The sequence below is a fragment of the Hydra vulgaris genome, chromosome 12 (genome assembly GCF_038396675.1).
Source record: "Hydra vulgaris chromosome 12, alternate assembly HydraT2T_AEP".
NCBI classification, from domain to species: domain Eukaryota; kingdom Metazoa; phylum Cnidaria; class Hydrozoa; order Anthoathecata; family Hydridae; genus Hydra; species Hydra vulgaris.
In genome coordinates this window covers 14193175-14208900 of record NC_088931.1, presented here as the reverse complement: position 1 = coordinate 14208900, position 15726 = coordinate 14193175, and the positions used below count along the sequence as shown (strand labels likewise).

Genomic DNA, 15726 nt, shown 5'->3' with positions numbered 1-15726 from the left:
AACTGGTGGTATTGGTGATTTTTTTGCTCAAAGAGTTAAATTTTGGTGCTTTGGTTAATTGCTTGAATCATGACTTTGTTGCTTCTTAACCATGCTTGACTCTGCTTGCCCAGTTAAGAGTTGTGGTCAAACTCAGAGCATAACTTCTTTTCTGAAGCATTTGTAGCTTCAAAAATGGCTTTAAGATTTTATTCTATTAAGGATGCTTTGTGGGTTGTATGAAAAAAATTGCACTAGATTGTATTTTAAGGTTGAACCTGAGATATACATTATCTTTTGAGATTGAACTTAACACCTTGAGTCAGGCTGTCAAGCTCAAAAATGGAATATCTTCACCAACTTACTCAGCAAATAAAGTTTTGCACTTTAAGAGTGTAAAAACTTTATTTGCTGATAAGATTTATAAGAGCGTACTCAGCAAATAAAGTTTTGCACATGTAAGAGTGAGAAAAAAATATGCAATATTATTGTTTTTTATGTAATTCTTTTTGATTGATGTAATAATAACAGGATTATGGGTAAACTGCTTCAGACTTTAGGTGAATGATTTTGAATGCAATAAAACTGTGAACAGATAACATAATATTCTATATACATCTTCATTAGTAATTGTTTATTAACAGCTGTCAATCTAACAGAATTCTTGTCATACTGAAAGTATAATGTTACATCCATAATCTCAAAGCTTGCAAAATTATATCAGGTCTTCAGAATTATGTCCATATTTCCATTTTAAATTAGCCTTAAGTAAACTGCTGATCTTTAATGATGGAAATCATGTTTGCTCAGTATTTTAACAAGTTATCTAGAATTTTTAATGTAAATATTATTTTTTATACTAATTTATCCTCAATAGGATTATCATATTCTATACTAATGTTAGTAATAAATTTAATAACTTTGTAATGTTTATAGAAGTTTTGCTAACTTTTCAATCAGTTAATTTTTCTAAAATATTTTTTATAGTCTTTAATTTTTTATTTACTTTTTTTTCTTTAAAGTCAGGCTGCTAATATGTATGTATGTTTTGAAAGTATTGTATGCATCCTGTGACATCAAGCATGAATTTTTTATATTTTTACATAATTGTTGACAAAAATTTATTTACTTTTAAAACTAGTTCAAAAAATATATAAGAAAAATTAAAAAAAACAACAACAAGCCAATGCAGCATTCCTCACATCATCAGATAAAGATGATTCGATGATTGATTTCTGATGCAGTTTTACACCTATTTTCAGACTAAGTTTCATTTGGTTTATCTTAGAACTTTTGCATTTTAACTTAAAAACTTTATACATTAATCAAAACTATTTTATTGAGACATAAGAATGGATTCAATAAATGTATGAATCTATTATTGATTTGCAAAAGATGTTGTTAATCACTAGATATAATTTGAAGTCAATCAAAATAGTTACAAGTTGATCTGTAAAATTTATAAAACACTCTAATTTATTTCTTACTATATTTTTGTAATATTAATCTTAAAATGTTGATGATTAATAGATATTTTAGTAAAAACACATTCTGAAATAATTATAATTACAAATGCACAAATATAAACTGATAAAAAATCATAAAACAAATAAAATAAAATAAAGGGCTCAGATTCAACAGTTAATGACAAGTTTAACAGTTTACATATGTTAACGAGATTTTAACATATATTAACAGTTTTACTTATGTCAAAGAGATATTAACATATGTTAAATAGTTTAACAGTTTATATATGTTAAAGAGATATTAACATATATTAAATAAACAGCTTAAAAAATAAGTTTAACAGTTTACATATATTAAAGAGATATTAACATACATTAAATACACTGCTTGAAAAATAAGTTTAACTGTTATGTTGAAGATTATATGTTATAAATGTTATAGATGATATAATCTGATACAAATGTCATAACATTTATAACATATATATCAGATATATATGTTATATTAACATATGTTAAATAAACAGCTTAAAAGACAATTTTAGACAAACTTAAGATTATAAAGACATAAAAACATTTAGATCATAAAAAAATTTGTTGAACCAAGTTTTCATAAATTAAATTACTATACTTACACTAAATTCCAAACTATTTTTTGATATTTTAAGAAAATATAGTATGAAACTTATAAATGTACATTATAAAAAAAACTTACACGATTAGGTGTTCTTACAGAAACTTTATGTTTTAAAAAAAATGACAAAACTTCAACATGTCCAAACTTCGCTGCTAAATGCATGAGAGTACTTCCGTCCTAATTAAAAATCAGTAATATTTAATGTCTAAAGATAAAATTTAACAAAAAAATTAAATTAAATTTAAAAAAACCTTTGAGCGCTCATTTAGATTTGCATGGCATTTTTCAATTAACAATTGCACTATTTCAATACTTCCTGCTTTGGTTGCAATATGTAATGGAGTACAATTTTGCTAAAAGATGATCAATTGTTAATATTTCTTTATTTACAAAAAATTAAAATATAGTATTTTAAAATAATGTTCATGCATATTCTTTATACTTTATAAATATTATAAAATATTATTCATTTATATTTTATAAATATTATAAAATATTGTTCATTTACATTTTACAAATATTATAAAATATTGTTCATTCATATTTTATAAATATTATAAAATACTGTTCATTTATATTTTATAATAATAAAATATAAAGAATATAAAAATAAAATAAACAGTATAACAATAATAAAATAAATATAAATTAAAATATTAAAATAATCTTTTAACAAGCATTTATAAATAACCTTATCAGCTATGACACCTGAGGCATTCTGGCTTATCAAATACTCAACAGATTCAACATCAGATTCTGCAGCAAGTATGTGAAGTGGGGTTTTGCCTTCATGCTAAATTTGAAATATTTAAATAAATCAAAATAAAAAACATTAATAAAATAAAATAAATTCAAAAATAAAAAGTTACATTGGTTTGGTTAATATTAGCATGCTCTTGTATTAGCAGTTTTAGAATATCCAAATCCTTTTTTTTAGCAGCTAAATGAAGAGCTGTATCCTTATAATACCTAGTAACTGAACAAAGTTGCTCGCCTCGATGAGTAGAAAGCAGCTCTTTGCAAACCTCTCGTTCTCCAACAAATATAGCTAAATGTAGAGGTAAAAGTCCAGCCTGCATTTAAGAATAAAGAGTTTTTTCCATCAAATTAAAAACTATAAATATAGATTTCCTAAAAAAAAATTTACTTTAATCTTTATTAATCACATAATCTCAAGAATTTCCAAGTCAAATAAGATTTAAAAAAGAACTGAAAGAACAGAATTAAAAAATAAATATCTGCCTTATCTTGTTCTAACTTTGCTACTTCACCCATTGTGTTGACTATTAGTCTAACGACTTCAATTGATTTCTTCGCTCTTGAGCATGCTTGATGCAAACAGTTTCTTTCATATTGCTACAAAAAAAAAGTTTTGAAAAACAAAAATGAAAATGCAAAACTGTACAACAAACTGTAGCACTGTTTTGATGCACTTTTTTTTATTTTTAAAATTAATAAAAACATATTAACTTCAGCAATCAAGTAACTTTAGCAATAATCAGATAACTATTATAATGATAATTATTTGACTGACTTAAATAGAAAAAACATCCGGGGAGTGTACTTTTCTTTTTATTATTCTAATTTACTCCCAACAAGGTTGCTAGCAACCACTATTAAGTTGGAAGTTACTAGAAAAAAAGAATAGAGCTATAGAGCAAGGAAACGGTTGACAGCATACTTAAAAAGTTGAAGGTTGTATGAGTCAGGAAAACATGAAGATGGGAGGGAGTTCCAAAGCGTTGCTTTGTGAACTGAAAAAAAACTAGACGAAAAATCATTAAAACATCTAAATATTCGTGGTCAAGTAGTCAACAAAAAAAGCCATTTGCTTGGTCAACAATAGCGTTCAATTGCATGCCATTCCTGTCCAAGCCTGTATATATGTGTATATATATATATTATACATATGTATATATATATATATATATATATATATATATATATATATATATATATATATATAATATATATATATATATAATATATATATATATATATATATATTATATATATACATTTATGTATATATATATATATATATATATATATATACATATATATATATATATATATATATATACATATATATATATATATATATATATATATATATATATATATATATATATATATATATATATATATATATATATATATATATATATATAGTAAGTGTCTTTGTCCGAACCCTTAGTCAATGTATGTACTGAATTCCTTGGTTAGGTTACTATTTCAGTATGTTATTTTATGTATTTATATATACACCATAGAAGGGACATTTAGATTGCTAATCTGATGTCATACTGGTTTAGGAAGGTTTGAGGATTTCAGTACATACATTAACTGATCTAGGAAAAACATCAAGGAAGGAGGGGCAGGGACATATATTTATATTGCATATTATAAATATATGTCTGTATGTATAGGTATAATATATGCATATTATACATATACATACAGACATATATTTATATATGCATGTATGTATATGTATAAATATACGAAATCCAAAAAAATTATATATTTCCACATACTAAAAATTTAAAAAAACAAGTAACTTACTCCAGCTACAATGAAAGGATCAGCTTTTGCAGCAAGTAAAGAACTGATAATGTTTATGGAAGAAAACGTAACTGCATAAAACAAAGCTGTTCTGCCATCCTAAGTAAAAGTTTATACATATACATACATACATACATACATACATACATACATACATACATACATACATACATACATACATACATACATACATACATACATACATATATATATATATATATATATATATATATATATATATATATATATATATATATATATAGTGTGTACACAAAATAAATAAAAGTAAAAAAACAATGTGAAAGTAGAAAAACAATTAAGAAAAAGTACTCTTCCATTTTTTTTTCAAATTAAGTAATAACTTTAATACAATAATATAAAAAGATCAAACATAAAAAAAAATTTAAATTATTCCTGTAGGAATCTAATAAAATTTCATACATTTTGATTCGATGGTATCCATAAGCTTGCGCACAAAATAAGAATCAAAAATATTTGATGCTTTTTTATATGATAATTTAATATCTTTTATGTTTCTGTAAAGTTTTTTTGTTTTTTGCCAAAACTGCAAATAGCTTACCAAATCAAGGCTTTTTAGTAAACTTGTCTTGTTTTGTGTATTTAAATTTCTTATCTGTTTTTCTTCTATATTTGGCAATATAATAGACAGCACCTAGACTTTCCTGATGATTGTACTTGATTTAAGTTTCATTGTCTTCAATAATACATCAATATTTAGAAATAAAATTGTCACACAATTTTCTGCAGCGGGTTCTTGCACTATTTTGTTGAAAGTCAGATCGGTTGGGCACTTTTCGTGTTTTGAAAAAATGAAAACCATGTTTATTACGAACTTTTAAAACAAAACTATTAGAAAGTCCATAAATTTTTGTGTGTTTCCTTAATGAAAGACTTGGATTAATCTTAAAACTGTTAATCAGTTTTCTAACTAGATTTATATCTTTAAAACCCTCCTTTCTTCCTCCACCAGATTTGTGTTTGATCAATTTTGTTTGAGAAAAGCGTTGAATTACATGACTAACTGTGTATGGATATATTTGCAACGCTTTTGCTATTGAATTGTAGCTACTATTGGGATTTTCCAAATATACATATTTTTTGTAACCACAACATGTTATAAACAAAATACAAAACAATTAAAAAGATTTTAATATAATCACTGAAAAAAAATGATATACTTATTCTTTCACACTTATTTCATGTTCACCCATTATATAAACTACTAAACATAAAACTTAATGGGTATGGGTTTGATGTAAAATTTATCACTTAGATTCCTGATTTTTTAAAAAGTAGATGACAACAAGTAGTCTTAGATGGTGTGTATTCTGACTGGGCAAAAGTAATAAGTGGGGTACCACAAGGATCAGTTCCTTTTTTTGATATACATAAATGGTATGCCAGAAATAATGAAGAATTTTTGTAAGCATTTCGCAAATAATAGCCAGCTCATAGCAATAATTAAAAACAATATGGATATCATATCAGTTCAAAATGACCATAAACCCCTCATAGTCTGGTCTGAGCTATGGAAGATGGATTTTTTAAATAACGATTCATGTTAAATAAAACATTTAATTAAAAAAAAAAAGAAAAACGTTTAAATAATTTGATTTTTTACTTTTTTATTTAATGTTTTCTTTTATCTTTCTTTTGGGTAAAATTTTATGATTAGGATTTTTTTTTTTTTTTCTAGAGATATTTCTATACGTAGAAATATTTGTAATAATTACTTTAATTATAGCTTTAAAATTTGTGGCATATTTATAAACTTAAAAATCATTTTTGACTATAGACAAGTTGGAATTGTTTTGAGTTTGTCCGTTGATGTACGCATGCGCAAATTCTTAGCAGTCAAAACAAATCGTTGTGGGTTAATTTTTTGCTGGACTTTGTATGAAACTTCTGAAGATGTGGTCAAAATCTTTGTATTTTAGCATGTTAAACAGTAGTGATCAATTAGATTACAAAAAGAAATTAACATTAGCAAACAAGGAAATGTTTCCGGACCAGTATCCAATTGATAAACGTTCAAACTGAAGCCAATAAGACTGCTGTTACTAGTAAACTGTGTCAATGGAACCAAGTAAAGAGAAAGGCTGAAGCATCATCATTGCAAAATATATCCGTTAATAGACCAAAACTTAATGATTAACCATGTGAAATAAGATCAGCTAAAAGTACTGTAAAAAATCATTCCATCAATGCAGAAGAAAAAAATCAAAGTTCAAAAACTACAAAAGGTTATGCCTAAAGCAGTGTATTTTAATTACGTAAATGTCTTAGAAAAATACTGACGGGACATTGACATCTCATGAGAAAGAAGAAAATCTATGTCCAGAACCTTTCACAAGTCTGTTTGATTATGAAGCAATTAATTTAGATGATTCTGCTTTAATAGAGAGATGTTTATTAAAATAAAAAAAATACAAATCAACTTACACCTCAAGTTCATTTGATTTTTTATCTGAAATTACTAAACTGCATAGTTTATCCAGTACATGGAAAATTCACAGGGCAGGGAGAATTACAGTCTCTAATTTTTATGAAGTTATGCTTAACTCAAGTAAGTCATTGCTTAATAAGCTAATGTGTTATACGAAAGCATTATGAAAGAAAAAAACAAAAATTTCCAATTAACAACTTCAGGGCTTCACACTTTATACAATAAATCATACTTAGGAGCTTCACCTGACTCTATAGTAAGCTGTTCTTGCCATACCGTTGGTTTGCTAGAAATAAAATGTCTATTCAATTATTGAAATGGTTTAGTGAACTGGGAAACAGATAAAAATTTCCCTATTGATTCATTTGAAAACATGAAGAAAAAAAATCATAAATATTATGCACAAGTGCAAGGTTAACTATATGTTCTAAATAAAGAATATTGTGATTTTTTTGTTTGGGTTTCAAATCATTATTTATTAGTTCGAGTTACAAGAGACTTAAAGTTTATTGATGAAATGATGCCTTTGCTCTGGAAATTATTCATTGAGTGTTTACCTTTTGAAATTGTTACATGCAAAAATGATGTATATTTAGACAAAAAACAAAAGTATTACTGTATTTGTAAAAGACCCTGTTTTTAACCAATGATAGCATGTGATAAACCAGGTTGTAAAGTTGAGTGGTTTCATTATTCTTGTGTAAAAATCACACGAGCTCCAGTTGGTCCCTGGATATGCAACAGTTGCTTGAAATAAAATTATGCTTAATAGGGTTCTTCTGTCAACACGATTATTTTGCAATGTATTTCGGCTTATAAAAAATGTTTATGTTCATAGCCACATATTGTTAAAAACATGATTTGGTATTTACTTTGCCTTTGAAATGATTTTTTTAAAGATTTAGACATTCATTTATCAATTCTTTTATAAAGCTTCAAATATTTTCCTTTTTTTCTATTAAACTTTGTTTTTTATTTTAAAACTTTTTTTTTGAAAGACCTTGAAGGCTTAGGGATATTTTGGTATATGAGTTAAAGTTACTTATGGTATTTTATGCTAGTTCTCGTAAAAAAGTTTTGTAAAATATTTCCTTGTCAAAATAATGTAAACAAAATTGAAGTAATGTTTTTTTTATATTGATTGTGTCTACAATTAGAGATGTGCTTTTTGTGTGCTAATCTTGATTTTTTTTTTAAATATTTTTGAAGGTTTCTTTTTGTGTGTGTGTGGCTCTATGTCATATTTTGTGTAGTTGCAATTCTTTATTTGACCAGTAAGTGTACTAAAGATAGCAAAATACACAAAGCTCTGTTGTTAACAAATAATTATTGACTTTGTTTTATCAAAATCTTATTTAATTGCCTTCATTTATTTTTTATTTTAAGTTGCTCGGACTAAAATACAATTTATCTTTATGCGGCAATAAAATTAATTTCTGCAAGTTCTGATATACTTTTGTCTTATAATTAGATGTTAATAACATTATAACATTGTTATAATTATTTAACAAGGTTTGAAAACTACCATTTTATTCCTGCTAGATTTATGCTTACACCAAATACATTCAATAGCTTTCCGTAAATTTGTTTAATTTCTTATTGATTATGTTTTTCTGGGGAAAAAATCACTACTGTTTAACATGGTAAAATACAAAGATTTTGACCACATCTTCAGAAGATTTGTGCGAAGTCCACCAAAAAATTAACCCACAACGATTTGTTTTGACTGCCAAGAATTTGCGTAAGCGTATATCAACGGACTAACTCAAAACAATTCAAATCCGTCATTATCTCGAGATAATGAGTTATAAACAAAAGCACGTGATTAACCTTGAACCATTTTTGCGACCAAATTTGCGGCGCTGCAAAAAAAAAAATTATAGGGTTTTAATTTGGTGGCTTTAAAAGAGGTTATTTCTTTTTTTAATGAAGTTAGATCCGATGCTCCGCTTACCGATCATCATTTGAAAATCAAATTCTTAAATAATATATTTTGGTTCTTAAGCGAAAGCTTTTATTTTTATTTTTCAATTCACTGATATTTTTTTTATTGTTGTTATCGACTTCGACTAAAATTGAATTAAAGTTGAAATCGACTATGGATTTCCTACAAATCGACAAAAGTCGATTTATTCGAGAAGTAATCTTAAAATTTAATATCTTTTTATTCGAATTAATTTTTAAATTTTTAAATTTTGTTTGTTCAATAATAATAACAGCATGTACAACTATAACAACAACTATAATTAAAACTACAATATACTGTTTTTTATTTACTCTCTTGAAATTTTATTTAACTTATCAATTCATAGCATGTTAGCTATGCGTAGTTGAACTTTCGGTTAAATATTTCATTAATATTTTTTTTTTGTTTTTTTTTTGTTTACTCTAAGCTTGTGATATAATTAATACTTTCATATTGGTCCGCTACAATCTAACTTGGTGCCCTGGGGCAAAATTCAATCGGGAAGCTCCAAAATCTAAACGCCATATACAATAACATTGTAAATTTGATCGTATAAACTTTTTGATATTTAGCAAGAATTTAAGGTGGTCGTTAAATCATGGGGGTCTAGGAATAAATTGTCCCATTAACGGAGCGTGACTGTTCTCATTTTGTTATGCTTCATTATTATTTAAGTATAAATTACTTAAGTATTTTTATTACAATTTATCTCCAAAGAAAAATTTTTTTCCCCAAATTTTGACTAAATTGACTTTTAGCCACTTAGTCGATTTCAAAAATGTATTATTCTATTTAATTGACAGTCGAACTATTTATAAGTTGTAACAACACTATTTTTTTCCTAATATCGTCCGATAAATCTCCATTATTGATTTCTTTATTACCATTACTTTTTTTTACTAGACTGAAATAATATCTGAATGAGATTACTGACAAGATTTCTTTTTATCTTAATCACAAACTATTTATCTTAATTTAAAACAATTCAACAAATTTTTTATTAGGTGTATTAAAGTACTGTTTCTTCTTCCAATCAAAACACAAAAAAAAGGACAATCAATTTTTTTTTACCAATCAAAGCTATTTTTATTTCTTTTTGAACTTCTAAAAAACGTTCTAACATGGCAATTTCATAGTTTTATTTTTCTCCTTGCTGTCATTATCATTTAGGTGATTAAAATTACGTCATTAAATGTGATTAAAATTGACATTCTTAAAGTGTGTCAATTTTAATTATTCTAATGTTATTTTCATTAAGATGATGACATTTTTAACTGATGTGCGCTCATCAAAAGTAAGGTCAAATATTCCATGAGTAAGAATTATAAGTTTTGATGAACTAACTTGTTTCGTTGATGAACCACCAACTTTTTTCTTGACTCAAAAGGTCTTATAACTGATTTAAAAACAGTTTGGTGACTTATTCAATTATTTAAGAAAATTACTTTTATAATGAATGCAACTTAAAAATGTTACTTAAATTCATACTCTTCATGACTAAAAAAAAGTCCTGTTAAGACTATAGTGCTCAAAAAGTAAAAACAGAGGCAGCTAGCCACAGTCTTCCCTTTTGATACTCTAGGTCAATTCAATTGAGGTAAGCCTTAAATCACCAGCCTCCATTTAAACAAGAAGTTTAAATAAAAATCTAACCGAGGCTCACACCAGTTAAATTGTGTGCCATTTCATGCGACGAATGGAGTTGTACCATTATAAAGAAAAACCGATGAACGTATAGCTAAATTTTAAAATAAAATATACTTTCGCTTGTTTTGATTATTTGACAATCTGCAGTATGACGTAAACTGCGGTATGACGTAATCTGCGGTTAGACGTAAGTGAAATATGATAACAACCTCAATCAATTTCTTTTAGCTGCTTAAACAAACAATTTAACTAGATAGATAGATATCTTTTCGTCAATATAATTTTTTTACAAAATTGTTAACGTAACAAATTGACTGGTGCAAGCAGAAGACCATGGTCTTATCATCTTGCCCCGTTAACTTCAGTTACATTTTACAATCAATATCAATTAAATATAAAGAAAACATAAATTATAAGATATTTGTAGCACATAAACATAAATATATATAAATATAAAATTTCGTATAATTAAAATAGCCAAGTAAATGTATCTTTATAAATATAAATACAATTAAATCCATTTTAATAAATATCTCAGAATATATCAGATCTCAGTTTGTCTCAATCAATGACTCAAAGTCTGCTCAAATAAAATATTCCAACGGTGTCCCTCAAGGTTCAGTATTAGGATCATCTAGTTCAGAGGCTTCACTCATATAAGCTTTCTCTCAATTGTAGCAAAGCTGAACTAGTCATATTCAAATCCAATAAAACAATAATCAATAAAAATTTAAACTTTAGATTAAGTGGCCAGAAAATCGTTCCTTTAAACTTAATCAAATATTTTGGAATTATAATTAATTCCAACTTATCATTTGTATCCCACCTTAAAGACTTAGCCATAAATTAAGCAGATCAAATGGTATGCTGGCTAAAGTTCGTCATTATGTCAATCTGAAAATACTATTAAATATGTATCATGCCATTTTGACTCACATATACCATATGCTGATGTGCCTTATGTTACTTCTAAGATCCTTAAACTACGTAATTCATGAATTGCTAGTTTATCTGAAATCACCAACACAAAAATCTACCTCTTACCTTCAACAATTTTCCCCCCAAAAATGCAAATAATCGATACTATCTTCGATCAATTGATAACCTGAACTTAAGGATATAATTCCATAAAAAAGCAAAGTATAAAATATCGGAATAACCTTCCCTATGACCTAAAATCTCTCCATTTAATCTTTGTTCTTAAGAGTAACCTATTTACTCCGTCTTAATCAAATACAGTTAACCAAATATATATGTACATGTTTATAAGTGTTTGTGATAACTGCATGTGAATAAGTGTGAGTATATATGCATGTATGTGTATATGTATGCATGTATGTGTATGGGTATGTATGTATATATATATATATATATATATATATATATATATATATATATATATATATATATATATGTATGTATGTGTGTGTATATATATATATATTTATATATATATATATATATATATATAAATATATATAAATATACATATATATATATATATATATATATATATATATGTATGTGTGTATATATATATGTATATATACATATATATATACATATATATATATTTATATATATATATACATATATATATATATATATATATATATATATATATATATATATATGTATATATATATATATATATTTATGTATATATGTATATATATATATATATATATACATACATATATATATACATATATATATATATTTTTTAAACATCTTCGCTTCCAACAAGGCTGCAAGCAGCCACTAATTAAAGTTGGAAAATACTGAAAGAGAGAAGATGAAGATTGTAGAGCAAGATAACGATTGACTTTTTGAATGACGAGTAACACGATTGATTCATTGAATGACGAGTAACACGAGAATGAATTTTAGTAGATGGCAAAGAGACGCTAGCTTTTTAGAGCAGTGCCCATTATAGTATTTGTAGAAAAGAGAAAGAGAAGCAACATTACGACGATATGACAATGGTTGGAGGTTGGCTGCAAGAGCAGGTCCAACTATGTTTACAATGCGTTTTTGCACCTTGTCTAAAAGAGAAAGGGCATCATTAGAAGATCCGCCCCAGATATGGCAACAGTATTCCATACAAGGGCGGATTTGAGATTTATAGAGATAGAGAATAGAATCAGAAGTAAGAAAGTGACGAGCTCAATAAAGAGATGCAACCTTAGCAGATGATAATTTTGCAACTGATTTGATATATGGTTTCCAAGAAAGATTGGAAGTAAGAGTTAATCCTAGAAGATGAAGAGTAGGTGACTCATCGAGTACATCACCGTTCATAAATATAGGAAGATCTAAATTATTGCGATAACGATTGGCTGAAAAAAATTGAGTTTTATCTGAATTAAAGTTCACCAGCCACTGTAAGCCCCATGCTGTAGCAGAAGTGAGATCCTTTTCAAGCTCAAATGCCCCCTCTAAGAAATCAGAGGGTGTTGGTTTCTTATCACGACAGGAAAAAATGGTAGTACCATCAGCAAACAATGCCACCTTAGATGTGAGAATATCTGGAAGATCGTTAATGTAAATTAAAAAAAGTATAGGGCCAAGGATAGAACCTTGAGGAACCCCTGAAGTTGCAGAATAAGAAAAAGAGTGTTGTCCATCGAGGACAATTTTTATGCTACGATTGGAAAGGAAAGATTCAATGATCTTAAAGATGTTGTTGGATACACCATAAGAAGAAAGCTTATGGAGAAGACCAGCATGCCAAACTTTATCAAAAGCTTTTGAAATGTCAAGAGCGATGGCCTTAACCTCTCCACCTTCATCTATTGCACGATAAAACCTGTCAGTTATTACTGTTAGCAAATCAGCTGTAGAACGAGAAGATCGAAATCCATATTGATGATCAGAAAGTAAGTTATTAGATTCAAGATGAGAAATTAAGTGTTTGTTAATTAAAGATTCAAAAACCTTGCTTAAGATAGGAAGAAGACTTATGGGACGGTAATTAAACGAATCAGATCGCTCTCCAAAATTTTTGAAGGTAGGGTTAACAGAGGCCGCTTTCCAGCAGGCTGGAAAACAAGACTCTGATAAGCACTTGTTGAATAGTTTTGAGAGTATAGACGACAGCTCCGGAGAACACTTCTGCAAGACAAAAACAGGTATGTTGTCCGGGCCACAAGCTGAAGAAGAGTCTAGGCAGGAAATCACTTTAGATACAGATGCTGGAGTGATATGAATGTCAAGCAATGGATCAACCTGTTTGTTGGCAATGATTCAATTGGTAGAACGCAACTAGTGGAATCAAGAGATGATATTTATGAAAAGTTTTTAGCAAACAATTCGGCTTTGTTTTTAGGTGAGGTGACAAAGTCAGAATCATACAAGAGGAGTAGAATTATAGATTTGCACTTATTATTGATATTGTTAAAGATTCTCCAGAAGTCACGAGAGCCTAATTTTTGAGATGAGATACGAGATTTCATGACCTGAGAATAGCGGGTTTTGGCGTTTGACAAAACCTTTTTCCAATTGTTTCTAGCAGTAATAAACAGACGCCTGTTTTGTGAAGAATTGTTTTGCTGAGAAATATGGAAGTAACGGTTTCGATTGGCAATCGCAACAGCACAGTGTGAAGAAAACCATGGAGGAGAGTGAGGCTTGACTTGAAATCGTCGAGAGCGAATAAAAGATTCCATGCCAGCCTGAATCCACGAAGTTATGTAAGAAGCACATTTGTCGAATGTGGAGAAACTGAGCACTGACTAGGATCAGAAACAAGACATAAGTCAAGTAGAAAAAGTAGATGATTCGGGTTGTCAGGAAAACGAGTTGGAAAGTTGGCTATTTGAGTTAGAGATTGAGAAAGGCAAAAGTTGTGGGCTTTAATGCCTGCAGAGTCACTGAAACTAGAGCCAAGCCATTCAGAGTGGTGAGCATTAAAGTCACCGACAACAACTATATTAGCTGATGGATAAAGAGAGAGGGCTTGGTCAATATGTTCAGAAATAACTTAAAAAAGTGTCCGGTCTTGAGATGAAGGAGAGCGATATAGAACAAAGAGAAAGGCAATAGAGTGAAGTGGTGCTAAACGAAAGCACATAAAAGAATAGTCTGTGGATTCAAACCTAGTTTCACGACAAATTGGTGAATTCTTACAAATGTAAATGCCCTGGCCAAGCATGTGACTATTGGAGTCTTTACAAATTAAAGGAAGATAATCATTAACACTAAGATCACAAGATGAGACAGCCGAACTCAAATTAGTCGCACAAAGAGCAAGTAGGTCTGGTGAACTTTGCAAGAGATAAGACTCAACAGAAGAAAAGTTACTTCAAAGACCACGAATATTAGTGAATGATAGGTTTAGAGAACTTGGTGATGACAATGGTTTTTTGTGCTTTATAGTTTTTGGTACTTTATTCATTTTTAAAGTAGATTGAAGAACTTGACTCAAAGCATAGATAGTACTTAGAACACCGTTTAATTGCCCAAGCAATTGCCTCATTACTACAAATAAACCCTAAGCTGTAACAAAGGGCTCCAAATGTGGCCTCCGCAATGCACACCAAAAGTACAAACAGGGACACCATCCATGCGCAACATGGCACTGTTAATACTTTGATATTTTTCAGCTGTTGATGGAATCAGCCTCTCTGAGAGCTACCACAGAGTTCGGAAAACCTGACTACCAGCCGGCCTCAGAACCATAAAACTGAGTTTTTGAGCTGTACCCTCATTAGGAGATAATAGAATGAGTTGCCTAGTCATAAAAACAGAGAAACAAGCAAAACCCATGCATTGAGTCAAGAAGATCCAGCATTCAACATCCTAAACTGGAAACAATGTATTAAAAATACATCTGCACTAGCCTAATAGATGGAGAAGGGGTGCGAGGCTGGTCAACAGATAGAATCTGTTTACCCCTTAAGTCTTTGCCAAGGAGGCCTTCTACAAGACAGTAGCCGGGTGCATTTAACATCTGCCCAAGATGAGCATTTTTATCGAGACACCATCTCTAGCCTTTACT

At 28.3% G+C, this 15726-nt stretch overlaps 1 protein-coding gene across 2 annotated transcripts in view; it reads right to left on the bottom strand.

The window, feature by feature from the left end:
• LOC101240612 (serine/threonine-protein phosphatase 6 regulatory ankyrin repeat subunit B) overlaps nucleotides 1-15726 on the bottom strand; it is a 99515-nt gene that overhangs the window by 62316 nt on the left and 21473 nt on the right. The window contains exons 1-7 of one of the 2 annotated variants that reach the window (XM_065812273.1): nucleotides 5089-5779; nucleotides 4648-4746; nucleotides 3325-3438; nucleotides 2952-3155; nucleotides 2774-2875; nucleotides 2334-2435; nucleotides 2161-2259 (exon numbers count right to left, since the gene is read on the bottom strand). In XM_065812273.1, coding sequence (XP_065668345.1) covers nucleotides 2161-2259; nucleotides 2334-2435; nucleotides 2774-2875; nucleotides 2952-3155; nucleotides 3325-3357 — 540 coding nt within the window. In that variant the 5' untranslated portion in view covers nucleotides 3358-3438; nucleotides 4648-4746; nucleotides 5089-5779. Of the gene's footprint in view, nucleotides 1-2160; nucleotides 2260-2333; nucleotides 2436-2773; nucleotides 2876-2951; nucleotides 3156-3324; nucleotides 3439-4647; nucleotides 4747-5088; nucleotides 5780-15726 lie in introns of those variants that run through there. The other variant, XM_065812271.1, reaches the window with a different exon arrangement.